General features: G+C 36.4%; 3 protein-coding genes across 3 annotated transcripts in view; 2 read left to right on the forward strand and 1 right to left on the reverse strand.

Annotated features, from left to right (window-relative positions):
* Positions 1–14,806, forward strand: part of LOC134845158 (mucin-2-like) — a 428,810-nt gene that overhangs the window by 16,931 nt on the left and 397,073 nt on the right. The window lies entirely within an intron of this gene.
* LOC134845085 (organic cation transporter protein-like) lies at positions 1,369–11,196 on the forward strand. Its single transcript, XM_063861937.1, has 9 exons — positions 1,369–1,880; positions 5,298–5,438; positions 6,064–6,285; positions 6,555–6,701; positions 8,306–8,495; positions 8,851–9,002; positions 9,314–9,552; positions 9,837–9,967; positions 10,411–11,196. The coding sequence occupies exons 1-9, from the start codon at positions 1,794–1,796 to the stop codon at positions 11,181–11,183; spliced, it is 2,082 nt and encodes a 693-aa protein (XP_063718007.1). The 5' UTR covers positions 1,369–1,793; the 3' UTR covers positions 11,184–11,196.
* Positions 11,258–14,675, reverse strand: LOC134845239 (uncharacterized). Its single transcript, XM_063862156.1, has 3 exons — positions 14,362–14,675; positions 11,836–11,972; positions 11,258–11,608 (listed from the first exon to the last, which is right to left on the reverse strand). The coding sequence occupies exons 1-3, from the start codon at positions 14,509–14,511 to the stop codon at positions 11,476–11,478; spliced, it is 420 nt and encodes a 139-aa protein (XP_063718226.1). The 5' UTR covers positions 14,512–14,675; the 3' UTR covers positions 11,258–11,475.

Below are 14,806 nucleotides of genomic sequence, written 5' to 3' on the forward strand. Positions count from 1 at the left end.
TCCATAGATCTGAAGAGGCAGTCGGAACATTCAGGGCCTCGCCTTGATACGAGCAGTCTTGTTTTCTTTCTGTTTCATTGCAGCGTATAATCCATCCGCGGAAACTTCTTATTGACAAACTCAGCTAGTCGTTTTTAATGGGTTGTTTTAATAATATCTCAAATAAGTCAACTCAAAAACTATAAAAATACGTTGCGTTGCCTGCGATCAGTTTCTGCAAATAATAGTCAATTGGGGAAAACAAGATTGCTTGTGTATCAGGACAAATATGTGGTGTACAGGAAATTTTTGGCGCTAAATGGCCAAAAACTTTTTTGGCGTGTTGTTTTCAAGAATTTGGCTGCATTAATCTTGTTGTTTTTTTTACAGTATTCTTTTTGTTGTTTTAAGAAAGCTCTGAAAACCAATTTGGTCGATCTAAAAATATCCTCAAATTTTTCGAAAATCCACCCCACTCCCTGCATAGAAAAAAATCTTAGATCCACCTAGGCAAAAAGTTTCTCTTGTTTGCTGTTAGACGTTGTATTGTCGTTCCTCCAATTTAAAAAAACATATCGTTATAGTCAAATTGTGATTGGGAAATATAAATGAAAAAGATATTCTGAAAAAAAAATTGAAACTTATTTACTATTGAGCTGAGCTTGTATTTGCGTGAAAAACAATTCATCAGCGCCACTCGCACAACTTTTTCTGGTATAGAACTCTTGATCAATGAAAGAAGAGCACAGCTGTTATCTATTGTTTCATTCTGAAGAAGACTGCCAGCTTCCAACACTTGTTGACGAAAATGACCAATCTTGTAAGATCTTCTAAGATTCCTACAGAAATGACCTATCTTATTAGATCTTCTATGTGGCGGGCTATTTTGCAAGATCTTTCAAGATGCCCCACAAAACTATCTTGTAAGTTCTTGTAAAATTATTGCTAAATTGTACAAGATATCTTGCAATTTCACTAAGCATGTTCTGGTAGTGTTGCTACCGCAAAAAAGAGTCACGTAAATTAAACAGTTAGGTCTTTTTTAAAATGATCAAACAAAAATTTCAATACTAGCTGAAAGCTTCAACAAAAGCGCGCCATCTTCAGAATTTTTTTTAGATTTCTGTGTAGATATCGCGTATTTCTAAAATGAGATTTTTTTAAGGTATAGAATCAGTCTTATAATGTATTCGTCCGAATAAGACTAGGTTTCAAAGTGTTTTGACATTTGAATAGTCTGAAGAGCTTTTGTGCTTCAGCTGAAAAACTAAGGCGTTGATCCTGTTTCACTTATCTCTTGACCCTTTCTAAACAAACAAACCCCTTTCTTCGCTTTGATAAAGAAGCTTCTTCTGTCAATTTGTTATACGTTTAGTCATTGTGTGTGCCCAAACTTCATCCATACGAATAGTTAATCCATTGTCAAACCAATCAACCAAACTGTTCGCTTTCATATATTAAAATTTGCGGCCACGCAGCTGCTTGTGTAACTATCAAGACTGAATAACCACAAACCTTCGAAACGAAAGATCCCTGACCTTTGCGTTGAGACTTGTTATCGCGGCCCAACGCTTTTTTGTTATCGCGGCCCAGCGCAATTTGGAGCTACGTTTCTATGTTTTTTTTAAATAAAAACAGCTCATAATTTTTTTAAATTGTGGGTGAAAACGTTGAAAAATACCTTGACAAAAAACCCGAGTATTCTAATTTTCGAATACAACAGTAATTGGAACAGTTCTTTAACATTTTTTCAAATATATTTTTTTAATTCGTATACTTTTTCTTTTGTTACTCGATTACGGCCTGGGATCGAGATGAGTCTTACGTGTGTGAGTCGATCTACCATAGACAGTATACACATAACCCAGCCCATCAACTTCGACGAGGACATTCTTCCCGAGGTAGTATTCAGTAGCGGGCTCAAGGGGGAGGGTGGGTGACGGGACGCCTTTTCTTTTCAGGACCTCCACCCCTGACTGCCCAAAGGGTCCTCCCTTTGGTAGTATTTTACGACGTCCATTTTTGGCCTTACTAACCCTTACTTTTTTCTAAAAAAGCTTTTGGCGCCAATTATACCAATTATACCAATTATGAGGAGGAGCGCTGGCCAAAAAACGCACTTTTTTGGGCAAAAATTTCCAAAACGGGCCCATAAACGACTTTAGACTGTTTTTATTGCCTGCCTCGCAGAAATGTTTCTCAAAATAAGCCTTAATGCTTTGTTTAGAGAGCTCGGGAAATCAATTAACTCAAAATAAAAAAAGTTCGACAATTTTTTGATTTTTTATTTGAAAATCCGCCATCTTTCAAAATACGAGACCCGCCCTAGTACTATAATTGCAAAATGCATGAGTACAAATGTGTGACCCTATATTTTTCACGCTTTCCCTAAAAAACTTACGGACTTATTCATCATTATGTGAATTGGAATCATTACGCGAAAAAATTATGCTAATTGGATTTGCGATTTTTTTTGTATACGTTTCATCAAACTGCGAGATTATCCTGCATGATTTTCAACAAAAATTGGAAAATTATTTTGCTTGGAATCTCTAGAACCAGGGGCGGATCTAGGATTTTCTCGAGGGGGGCGGATTTTCAAAAAACTCTCGAAAATTTTGACGACTTTTTTTTAGGCCGACCAAATTGATTTTTCGAGCTTACCCAAAGCACTGTCTTGCCCCTATTTTGGCTAAATTTTCTGCGCCGCAGGCAAATTTAAAAAAAAACAGTCAAAAAAGCCGTTTTTGGGCACTTTTTGAAAAATTTTGACAAAAAAAAATTGAGTTTTTTTGGCGCGCGCTCCCCCTCAAAGTTAGTATATATTGGAGCCAGAGGCGCCTATAGAAAAATTTTAGGGTCGGTCGGCCAAAAATGGATTTCTGAAAAAGTATCAAAGGGGGGACCCTTTGGGTCAGCAGGGGGTCGAAACCCTGGGGGGAGGGGCGTCCGCCCCCCGCTCCCCCCCCCCTAAATCCGCCCCTGTCTAGAACTGTTGTCTCTAGACAGATTTCAGTCGCAAAAGTTCTCTAATTCAATTGTGCTCACGAGATAAAACACCTTGAAAAAAACTTATAAAATGACTTTCAATGAATTGTAAATAAAGATGTTGAATCAAAGCACAAAAACCTCTGTCAATTATAATCCGGAAAACCAAAAAAAAACTTCAATTACTTAAATGTCTAAGTGTTTCCTACAAACCAAACCGATAAAAACTTTCAAAGAAGGTTTTTTGCGAAACTCTTTAGCTCTGAAATTATTTTGCTGACCAAATACTTGCAGCTCTATCCGGCAGTGAGATAATTCATTCAACATTTTTGATCGTTTTTTTTTCTGAATTGTAAACATAAAAAATGATGCTCAAAGTTTTGCCAAACTTATTAGGCGTCCCATAATAAAAACAATTGTTGGCAGATTTGCCTGCTACAGCACTTTTGAATGCGAGTTAAGAAGTTACTGATAAAAAATTGATGCAAAATTTAAAACTTTAACAAGTCAATGACAAATCAGACCGCGCTTTTAAGTTTTATTTGCGAAAAAACCCTGAATTAATTTATGAGGTTAACTAGGAAAATTATTGGAAAGAGGATCTTAAGTCAAAGTGTTCGTCTGTATATCTGCTAAATTTTTTGATGAATTACTTTGTTTTTTCTGGGGCAAGCTTATTAGCCCTTGCAAGTCTAAAACTTTTTGGATTATTCAACTTGTGAACTGTTCTAACTTTTTTAAACTTACTTTTGTATTTGTTGAGTTTAAAGCTGTAACTGATTTTTTTTTAGAAACTCTTTTTACTGAAAAATTGAAAAAATAGTGAGAGTTAAGTGGCGCTTCATTTTAATTTTATACTACATACGCTATACAAAATACAAGTTGATAAGTTTTGTCCAGGCAGCGCTTTAATGAGATCCCACTGTTTGTCTCAATTCAGCTTAGAAGGATTTGTATTTTGTCGATTCAAACCCACAAATAAAAAATGCAGTTAAGTTTTTTCGGAGACCAGCTACTGTTATTTTTAGATTGAATAAACGAAGTCCTTGAAAATGATGAAACTAAAATATTCGTCTGTAGAAAAAAATATATTTACTCCGAGCATAGATGTTCAGTCAATTTTGTAGAAATTTGAACCAAAAATAACGACCGAATAAAATTACATTACGAGGCCAAATTGTGCTCTGGATAGGCGCACAATTTGGCTCATGTATGTCTCTGGAATCCAGAGACAAGTTTTAAACAAGTTAAGTTTTGTCAGAACGATCAAAGAAAGCGTAAGAACAAAAGAAGAAGAAAGAGAGCATCTTTGTTGAGGAAACCGCTAGCAACTCACAAAATACACAGTAAGGCCTCGTAATGATTAAAACTGCATTTGTGTTTTATTCAATTCGGTTACTACCATGCGTTTCTCCTCACCAACGACGTCAAAAAAATTTTCTGTTTTGAACTCTGTTACAAAGCTGAAAACATTTACTATAGTCAGTGCAGAAACTAGCTCGCTATGGGGTTTTTAAAGTTTTTTGGACGAATTTCAGATATTATTCTCGTATAGCTTTGGCATAGACAGAAGTGACATCCTGTCTTTATGTTAATGGACAATTTTAGTACCTGGGGTCTTTTGCCCTGACACCACTTAACTTTCTTGCTCTCTCTCTCTCTCTCTCTCTCTCTCTCTCTCTCTTAGATGTCAATTACAGTCGAGTGATATATGATAAAAAAACCTGTTTCAGCCCAAGTTTAACCAATATTGAAAAACAATGAACAATTTTTCTCGAAGTTAGCTGAAATTGTCTGAAATTTTGCTTTTTCGCCAAATTAGCATGACGCTTTTGTTTGCTTAAAACATGTAAGATTCTTTTCGTGCTTGGTCATTTTATGTTGATACCAAATTTTTCAGTATAGCCCGTTAGCTACGCTGTCACTAATCGCAGTTTTTTGTTTCCTAAAATAAGAACGAAATAATTATTTTCGATGAATACACAAGCGATTCTATATAATCGAGTCTTCTGCTACCTCTTTTTCCACCAATCCATGAGTTACTTTCATTTTTTTCTTCTTGATTCAAGTATCATGAGCTCACTTTTAAAAAAACGTACGTATGAGACAAATAGTTAGAATATTGAGCTCATTCGTCTTATTTCATAAAAAAAGCCCAATTTTTGAAACGAACTTCTGAGAAGAAGAGGAACAAAAATGAAGAATTTTAATCTAAAAATTGAGCTCATTTGTTTTCTTTCAGTGCAAGTTGGGCTCATCCAGCCCGTTTTCCCAAAAGTTCCTAAAAAGGGGACCAAGTTTAACCCGGGTGGATGATTGGATTGTTACAGGTAGGTGGGATAGGGAAGTACCAGTACCTCAGATACCTCCTGCTCAACCTCATCGCCATCCCCGTCTGCGTCAACTGGCTGGCCGATTTAGTCTTGTCAGCTGAGATACCACACTGTTGCAATATACCCAACATGCACACGGTCAGTCCTTAAAGTCAAATAGAATCAAAACAGCCAACGTTAGTCTCCATTTATGAATCTCGATATATCTTCCCCCCGTTCATTGCGAATTTTCAAGTCTTATAAGAATTTTACAAGTTTATAGTGATAAATGTTTGATATAATGGTGTAATGAGAAAAAAAGAAGAACAATGAAGTGCCGAGAATTGTTCATTTGTTCAGAATGCCCATTCTGAAAACATTCAACTAGCGCTAAGCTTTCCAACTTTCAGACGAAAAAGAGACTTTTACAGGATCACATTGGCAAACTCTAAGTATTGTTTGAATGTTTTTTTTTTCAACTAATACGGAAGTGTTAATTTTTCAAGTGTTAATCATGGAGTACAAACATGCTATTTAAAAATGAAGGTCAAGAGGTTTGCTTTTTAACGGGCTGGGAGTTTGAGTTCGACGTTATGTTTTTATACCAATTTTCTGCTAAATGTTTAATTATACGACTTCTGAGGCTCATTTTTATGTCATTTATTTCCCTGTGCATTTCCCTTATTTTTACATGAAATAACAAACCATGTGTTAACTAAATCAAATTAACTTAAAAAAAAATAACTAAATGACTAAACCGAAATGTATCGCTTGTCAATTTCAGTTCTACAGCGGCTACTTTGAAAACGACACATATCCTATTCTGTTCCCGACTGTGCCCAGTGGTCGGACAGGAGTATCGCGGGACTGGGAGTCGTGTCACATGTTCGCACCCCAGTGCTACCGCGACAACCGCACTGATTTCTCCGACTGTGAGGTGGTCAACTGCCAACAGGGATACCACTTCATCTCAAATGGAACAGGAAGGGTCACAATGATTAACCAGGTACGAATAAAACTGACGAGTTTTTATTGAACCAGCCAGAGAGCTAACACTGAGGTTATTTACTTACAGTTATCTGTTTAAGGTTATTTTACAAGATCTCACCTTTGCAAATTGCAACTAAGTTGCGGTTAACACCCGTACTCAAATTATTGGTAGGAAACCATCGCAATCATAGAAAATCACAACCATAGTGCGGCACAATTCAACGACGGGATAAGAGTTACAATTAGTAAACTTTTGATCACTTTTGTGGTCCGTCTCTGTTTCAGTTTGAGTTGGTGTGTGAGAAGAAGTATTTGAAGAGGGTGAGTAGTCTAGTGTTCATGGCGGGTGTGTTGATGGGGGCCATGCTGATCGGATATCTCTCTGACAAATACGGAAGAAGAGCCACCATGTTCTCAGTCATCGGACTACAGGCTAGCAAACCAAGTTAAAAGCAAAAGAAGAAAACCATATTACCTTTACCACAAAATTGATTTTCAACTCTAAGAAGCTAGGAAGTCTAAAAAACTAAATCCACTGATAGAATCTATACGCATGTTTTTTAACTTGAAAACTGTAATTTTTTTCTGGCTATTGTAAATCTCCAGAAACCTGAGGGCTAAGTTACCATATCGTTGGTCAGTTTTGTGTCAGGTAGTGAGTTCGCGACCGGCTATTACCGGGACAAGAATACACCTGGGAAGCTTTGAAAATTGAAATTTTAGCCTGTTTTAATTCAAATAGGTAAGATCGAAATTTATCTTCGTTTATCCTGGTGCTTTATAATTAAAACAGCCAAAAAAAAATGTTTTCCTTTTTTCTCCTTAATTTTCATTCATCAAATGCATCAAAAACCGCACAGCATGTAAGCCGCACAACACAAATTTTTTAACTTTTGATGTGCTGCATGTTTTGGTTCATTCTTGAGGAATTGCCAGTGACAAAATGCTTAACCGAGACTTGGTTCAAAAATGACCTGGACGGCAAGGGTTTTAGCCACGAGGGATATCATTTGGTTGAAAAAAACTGCAGAAAGAATAATGAAAGGCGGGTGGGGAGTTTATGTTAGTGAAGACCAAATTTACATTTTTACAGGCGAGGTAACGGTTAACAAAACTCAAGTTTTAACCATTGCCCTTGACACGCAAAATTTTGTACTGTTTCAAAAGCAGTTATTATTCCCCCAATATCAATGAACAAAACATCTTCAGAAAAACAGCAGATTCATCTGGGTTCTTAAATGCTGACAACAGAAACAAAACATATAATATGTTGTGATTTGATCGTTACAAATCAAAAAGTTATTTGGATTTTTTGTAGCAGCCATGAAAACGGAAATAAAGAATTTTTCAAAACGTCTCTAAATGATCAATACGCAGTAACTTTTATAAATATTGTTCCCAAGCGAAGAACTACAAAAGTGCACAAACGGGTTGAATCTCGAAAATCAATAAAAATCAATAAACAACTTAACGATGCTATTCATGTTGAAATAACAAAAAATTGGAAGAAAAAAATTTTAAAGAAAAAAAACATCGAAAATGCTTTTGAAGAGCTTCAAAAAATTCTCGCAGAGAATTCTAATCAAACTGTTCAATCATATCAAAGCAACCAAAAATTAAAACACGTAAGCTTTGAATAGATAACCAAGTTAAAAATGCGGACGCTGAAAAAAAACTTCTGCAGCAAATGCTTAGTCGTAGTTGCAACCCGAAGACAGAAAAAGTTGCGAAAAACGGTAAGTTTCTTAAAAAATCTATTTCAAACCCCAAAATTGTTTAGCGCAATTATTAGCTAACTTTTCTATGGGAGTGCACACAAAAAACCCAAGTTTTTAATTAAGTTTGTCAAAATTGAGCGCTTTTTGTAATTCTGACCTAACCACTAACCCAACCCTTCCTCGAACAAAATCCTAAGTTCGCATCAGAGTGATTCGATTAAAGAACGACATACAGCTTTCAAGTTGCTTCGAAAACTAGAATAACAAAACGCGAAAACAACATAGCAATTGTGAAATCAATTTTTTTTTGTGTTGCAGGTGCTCTTTGGGTTCATCTTGGCCTTCATGTACAGCTATGTGAGTTTCATGTGCATGCGCTTCCTCGTGGGCACGACCACTGCCGGACTCTACCTCGTCATCTTTGTCCTCGGCTGCGAACTAGTCGGGCCCAAGTACAGGACATTCGTGGGACTAGGTTACGAGATCACGTTCGGTTTCGGATACCTCGGTAACTTAAACATCTGCATTTTCCAGTTTTTGCTTGTTTCAAGTTTTTGCTTCAAAACATTTACTTCAAAAGAATAACATCATTCACATCAAAATTTATCCCTGATCTAATTTTCCAGAACGATCAATGATTATCCTGTGTACAAAAGCACAAGGAGTCGGCAAAATTAAAAGCATAATCACAAATGTAATTGCTTTTCAAATGGACGTTTCGATCATTTTGTCTTGATTTTAATTATATCTTATAGTTCTTTTGAATATTTTTGGGTGCTCAAATAACACTTTGAACAAGCTCATTTCTTCAATCACTGAAACATTTTTTTGGGTTTACTGATAGATTTTTTTTATTTATATAGTGCTGGCGGCCTTGGGCTACTTCATCCAGAACTGGAAGACGTTCCAGATGAGTATCTCCCTCTCTTCCATGCTTCTCTTCCTCTACTGGAAGGCCATCCCAGAATCCCCTCGCTGGCTCATCATCACTGGAAACCTCCGCAAGGCCTCGGAGGTAGGGCGTGTTAAAAAAACGCACATTGACATTTTGGTTTGCAATATCCCATCGTTTCTATTTAAAATTGTGGCATTTTAATTTAATTTAATTATGTACACATGTCAGCTTGAACAAATCAAACTGGAACAAAAAAACTGGCTAACTACTGCGCAAATAAATCGGGAAAAAATTTTCGGGAAAAAAATCAAATTTACAAAAAAATTGTAAGCGGCTAGTTACTAATGGAATAGTAATTCTATGAAAAAAGTATCTTAGTCGTTTAATGAACCCTTAATGAACCTCAGGACCATAGAATAATGAATACGCAGGTCATCCACAAGATGGCGAAGGAAAACGGAGTAGTACTTGGGCAGGAGCTGAAGGACAAATTCCACCACCACACTGACGCCCGAGAGAAGGACATGATTGACAGCTGTGGCGGAGGGGGAGTGGAGGGGGACGACAAGAACAGTATCTTCAGGGGATCCAGGATGTCATCGGTGACGGCGGATACTGCAGTCACTTCAGCCAACATGAGTTCCACAACTTCAGTTTTGGATCTACTAAGGTAGTTTTATAAGTTTTCGTTTGCTTTGAGAACTTTTATTATACAGAAACGTTAAACCATTTCTGTGTTAAAAATTACAAGGAAATCTTCTTCACATAAAGTTAAAACATTTTGTTGTCGTCAGGTTTGGGAATTTAACGTTATAGAGTTTAATTCAAATCTCGAACAGTATCTCATCATGAGATTATGACTCCAAGCTTTAGAAAAACTGACATACAAGAGAAAAGAAATTAATATATTTAAGCTATCTAGACTTTTCAGATGGTTGGAATGATCTTTTCCAGGTATCCCAAATTGAGAACTCGGGTGCTGATCTCTTCTGGCATTTGGCTGGTGCTCTCCATGGTATACTACTCCATGTCGTTCATGGTTGATCAGTTCAGAGGCAACCTATATCTCAACATATGTCTCTCAGGTAGGGCTGTTAAAACAACAACAAAACAAATAAACGTAAAAACAAACAAATAATTAATTTAGCCATAAATTTGATCTTAAAGTTACCTTAAGAACCTTTATCGACAAGACAACTGACCAACGCATGAGCTTTTAGGCTCTAAACAATGAGCTGCTGTTATATAATTTAGTTAAGACCTTCCATGCAACTTTTGCCTCTAAATACCAACCTTTGGGATCAGAGGCGCCATTAATCTCTTATGAAGGAGCTTAAAGTGTATCAAATGCTTAAAAAATTGAATAAAAACACTATAAAAATGCATTTAAATCGAATGACAGAAAAAGCAAATGTGAGCAAAATTTTGATTTTGTGATTTTTCAATTGCTGCGAAATTTCCTTGCAAGCCCTAGCGTAAAAAATAAACTGTCGTAATACATGTTTTAACATCCCCCTCGTGGTGTCAGGACTGGTGGAGATACCCGCAACCATCATCGCCTTCCCGATGATCAACAAACTGGGCAGGAAAATCCCTCTCATCATTTTCTTCCTCCTCAGTTCTGTCTCTTTGATGGCTTGTGTGTTCATACCTTCAGACATGCACTTTGCCGTCACAGCTTCGGCTATGCTGGGAAAATTTTTCATCACTGGTGGATTTGCGATTGCCTATGTCTACTCAGCCGAACTGTACCCGACTGTATTACGTAATAACGGCATCGGGATCAACTCCATGTTCGGAAGAGTTGGCGCCTTGTTATCGCCTGTAGCTCTCCTTTTAGGAGAGCTTTGGTGGCTGAATGCTCTTTTTGCGACTCTGTCAGTCTTATGCCTATTAGCATCAATTGGTGTTATGTTTCTACCCGAAACCAAAAACTCACCTTTACCCGAAACAATAAACAAAATCGAAGGCAACGTCGACTTGATTATGCCAAAAAGTAAGAAAAATGTCAGTTTTGGAAGCATTTCAAATAACATACAAGGAATGTACTCGGAGCTTTTGATTGAAAAACGAGTTCCATTTGAGACACAGGAGCTGGAATCTTCTCCGAAACAGCCGAGGACTCCGGGAGGATACCGACGCACAACTGTCGCCAAAGCACCCGGAGAGTCTCTTTACAACATTAGCAGTTCAGACAACAACTCGGAAAACAGGGATTTGAATGGAGGCAACGGGAATGGCTATGATTCAAGTACCATCTACCAAACTAGCCGAGTTTATAGATTGGAAACCACCGTTTGATTTTTATGTCTGCATCCACAATTAATTATTATTCTAAAACTGTTTTTTTTTCTGCTCACAAAGAAGTGTCAAACTAAACACTGTAAAAATACGCTTTGTTAACTAATCTAAGGCGAAATTAGCTAGCTGGAGTGAGTGACAGATTTAAAAGAGTTTGCATAGAACAAGTATTTAATGTCCATACATTTATAGCATTTCATAGTCACATATTCATGTATGGTGTTTGTTATTGTGGCATGTTTTAGCGATGTTGTCATTGTTAGAGTTGTCATGTAAGGCCATGTATGGTCATTTAGGGGTATAAGTCCGGATGGTAGACGTAGTGTCTCCTCATGGGGGGTTTGATGTTGCAGTAGTGAGACTGTAGACACTCGTATGGCCCTGTCTTCGTGGGAGGCATGTGATGCCAAGTCTGTTTCTCAAACCTGAACAGAATAGAAAATGAGCAGGGAAGTTTTCTTGCTCGATCGCTCTAGAAAACCATTTCAGTTCTTGTTGAACGATTGAGACCATATTTAATTTCAAAAATAGAAACAATACTCGAGCTATTAATATCACTATTCCCTTTTTGCTTTTTTATTTTCGCCTCAGTAAAAGTATTAAATCAAAACAAGGTATCAAATTATTGAGAAAGATGTCAGCTTTGATTTACTTTTTCTTTCGGGTCTCTGGGCTGAGAAGACGCAGTCGTTTGCTCCTGTCTCTAATTATTCGGATGACGTCAGCATTACGCAACTTGTCCAAATTGGGCATGTTGTCCAGTCGCTTACCAGCTTCGTCTTGACCCACCTTTTGAAAAAAAAAACAATAGAAGGATTGTTGAATGAATTTCTATGTATTAGCTTGACTTCAGCCATTCATCTATTTTGGGCCGAGACAAAGTCAACAACTGAGCTATTTGGGTCTGAACGAAACCAGACGTTGAGCCTTAGTCCTACATGCAAGTCTTCTGCCATTTTTTGTTTTGAAACCCATTGCTTCATCCTCAAACAATGACCAGAGATCTTGATGCGCGCGAGAGCAATAGTCTTCAATCTTTTAACAACATTTATTAGTGAATATATAAAAATCTAGAGACATGTAAGCAAGTTCTTCGGGTAAAAATCAAGTTCTTCCAGGTAATGTTTTTCTTAGTTTACGGTTGATCGCAGTGATTTAAACTAAAAAATTTGCACACCAATGCGGAATGAAAATGTGCATAATGCGGCAAAAAAACTACACTAACTTGAAAACACTGCACCAAATATTTTCACCAAGAAAATTTGCTTTGAAAAAGAAATAAACGATTTAGCTGCGACTTATTACAATTTCACATATGCTTCAGATTTTCGGTTATTGGATTTAGAAAAACAAACAAGTACGGAGAAACTTTAATCATGTATTTGTTTATTGGCTTATTTAACACAGAGCCGAGCTTCGCTTCGCAAACACTAGCGAAAACACGATAAAAAGCAGCTCTAAAAGTGCAATGAACAAAATAGAAATAAGCCTCGAATAAGCAAAGTTCGGCTACGTCTCGGATTCGATCTTCGACCTACACCGGCCTAGAGATTATTAGTATAACGCACTAACCACTCAGCCGCGCTCGCTTAGTACGTCACAAACGCCGAAATTTTCAATACTAGATGTTGGTTTTGGCAAAAAAGCCACCAAATATGCAAACACTTATTTGGGAGATAGGTTTAAAATAAGTTGGTACTAAAATACTAGCTGCTCGCGTGTTTAATAATTGAACTGCATGATCATGATCTATAATTAATCAATTTACGCTCGCTCCGCCAGTGTCACATTGGCTTTTGTTGGCACTTCTCTTTTTTATATTAAGGTTGAAAAATCGAATCTTCAAAAGTAATGGTGTTCCGTTTTGTTACGAGCGTAAGTTGATTGACGTAAAATTTTTTTGTCGACCCTTTCATGGTAAGTATGGCTTAAAACTTTTGGTTACGCTACGTTTACAGCCCGGTTTTTTCCCCCGAGACTTCGACAACTGCTAATTCATTTCTTGCGAGATAAAAAAAAACATCTTCCAAAATCCTGCTTTATGAAAACAGCTGAAATACCATACATTTCAGATAAAACTCCATGCGTGTTTTGCTAGTATTCGGAAATGATACATATCAAACTTTGGTAATTTAAACTATAAGTATTTGATTTGCCCCTTTTTATATAAAGAAATTGAGAAAAAGGAAACTTCGCGCAAAAAATTGTCGCCTAAATAAAATTACAGAAAACATGAAATGAAATATCTAAGTTTGACATAATACTCTATTACAATTGTTCTTCTACTTATTAGAAAAAAAAAATTAAAGTGAAAAAGAAAATCTATTTATTTCATTAACAAAATCAGGCAAAAATTTTAATCAAAAAAATGCGTTCGAAAGTTCATAAGTTTAATGAAATTTGACAAAACTCACCTCAAGCGGTAATAACGATAGCGCAACAAGCTCACCGGCAAATATAGTTTGTATCTACAAAAAACACAGATGCGAATTGAAGTGCTGCATGACTTGCGATACAGCATAAACACAGCACGGCAAACCTGGCGAAAGAAAATGAACACAGATAAATCCAAATAAAATTAAATATTTAAAAACAAATCAGAAATTGTGTTTCGAATTGTCTAGAATAAAATTGATTTACAGATTAATATGCCAGGAAAATTAATTGATTGAAAAATCAGCCTCGGAACAGAAATAACGAATCGGTAACAAAGCCATCCATATTTGATTAGCACCCGTTGAAAAAAATTAGATACAACAAAAACTTATAAGTAAAAATATAGACGTTTTTCAGTACCCCTTTAAAACAAACATGCATAACTTTTTTCGCTCTTCGAACGATGCAAAAATTAGGCCATCAAGCCAATATAAAATACGCTGAACCCTTTTAAGCTGATTAAATAGAAAAACGAAAAAAAACCGATGAGTTTACCATATCGGAGTTGGTAAGCTGTTAGACAAACTGTTTGTCTAGAAAAAAGTCTGTTCCGATCATTATTGATAATTCAGATGAAAAAAATCCAAATATAGGTAAATTTAATTGACACCATTAAGTTGCAGAAATTGATCTCGAGACATGAAGTTTTCAGTGCTATTTATATAAACTGGGTAATTTTTAATATTAGGATTTATCTTTTGTTTCGAACGTTCACATTAAATCTCGAATACGATTTATCTACCTGTTGGAAGAACTTAGTGACAACTTTCAGCTCTTCCTCTGGCGCAGTGTCCGCCCATCTTAGCACAGCATCTTTGGCGTCAGTTGACAGAACTTTCGACAAGTCAGCTTTGAAGGATGCAGAATGCAAATTACCCGCCCCACTTGTCATATTTTAGTCACAGAGACGGTGTGATAAAAATAATTCGTGCTTTTGATCAAAGTTCAACCTGCTATGCTTGAAGACAATGTGCACGCAGACAAAGCAAATCAAATTTTATTTTGATAACGTGCATTTAGTTTAAGACCTACAGTAAAATCATTATTAAAAACACTTTCGTCTATTGTGCAAGTACATGTAGTACTTTTAAAAACGAGAAATCAACTTGAGTATTTTCCACATCTTTCGTTTTTTTTAATAATGAAAAACTTAGTGAGAAAAGATTTATGTACCATATGTATTAATT

The sequence above is a fragment of the Symsagittifera roscoffensis genome, chromosome 4, assembly GCF_963678635.1.
Source record: "Symsagittifera roscoffensis chromosome 4, txSymRosc1.1, whole genome shotgun sequence".
NCBI classification, from domain to species: domain Eukaryota; kingdom Metazoa; phylum Xenacoelomorpha; order Acoela; family Convolutidae; genus Symsagittifera; species Symsagittifera roscoffensis.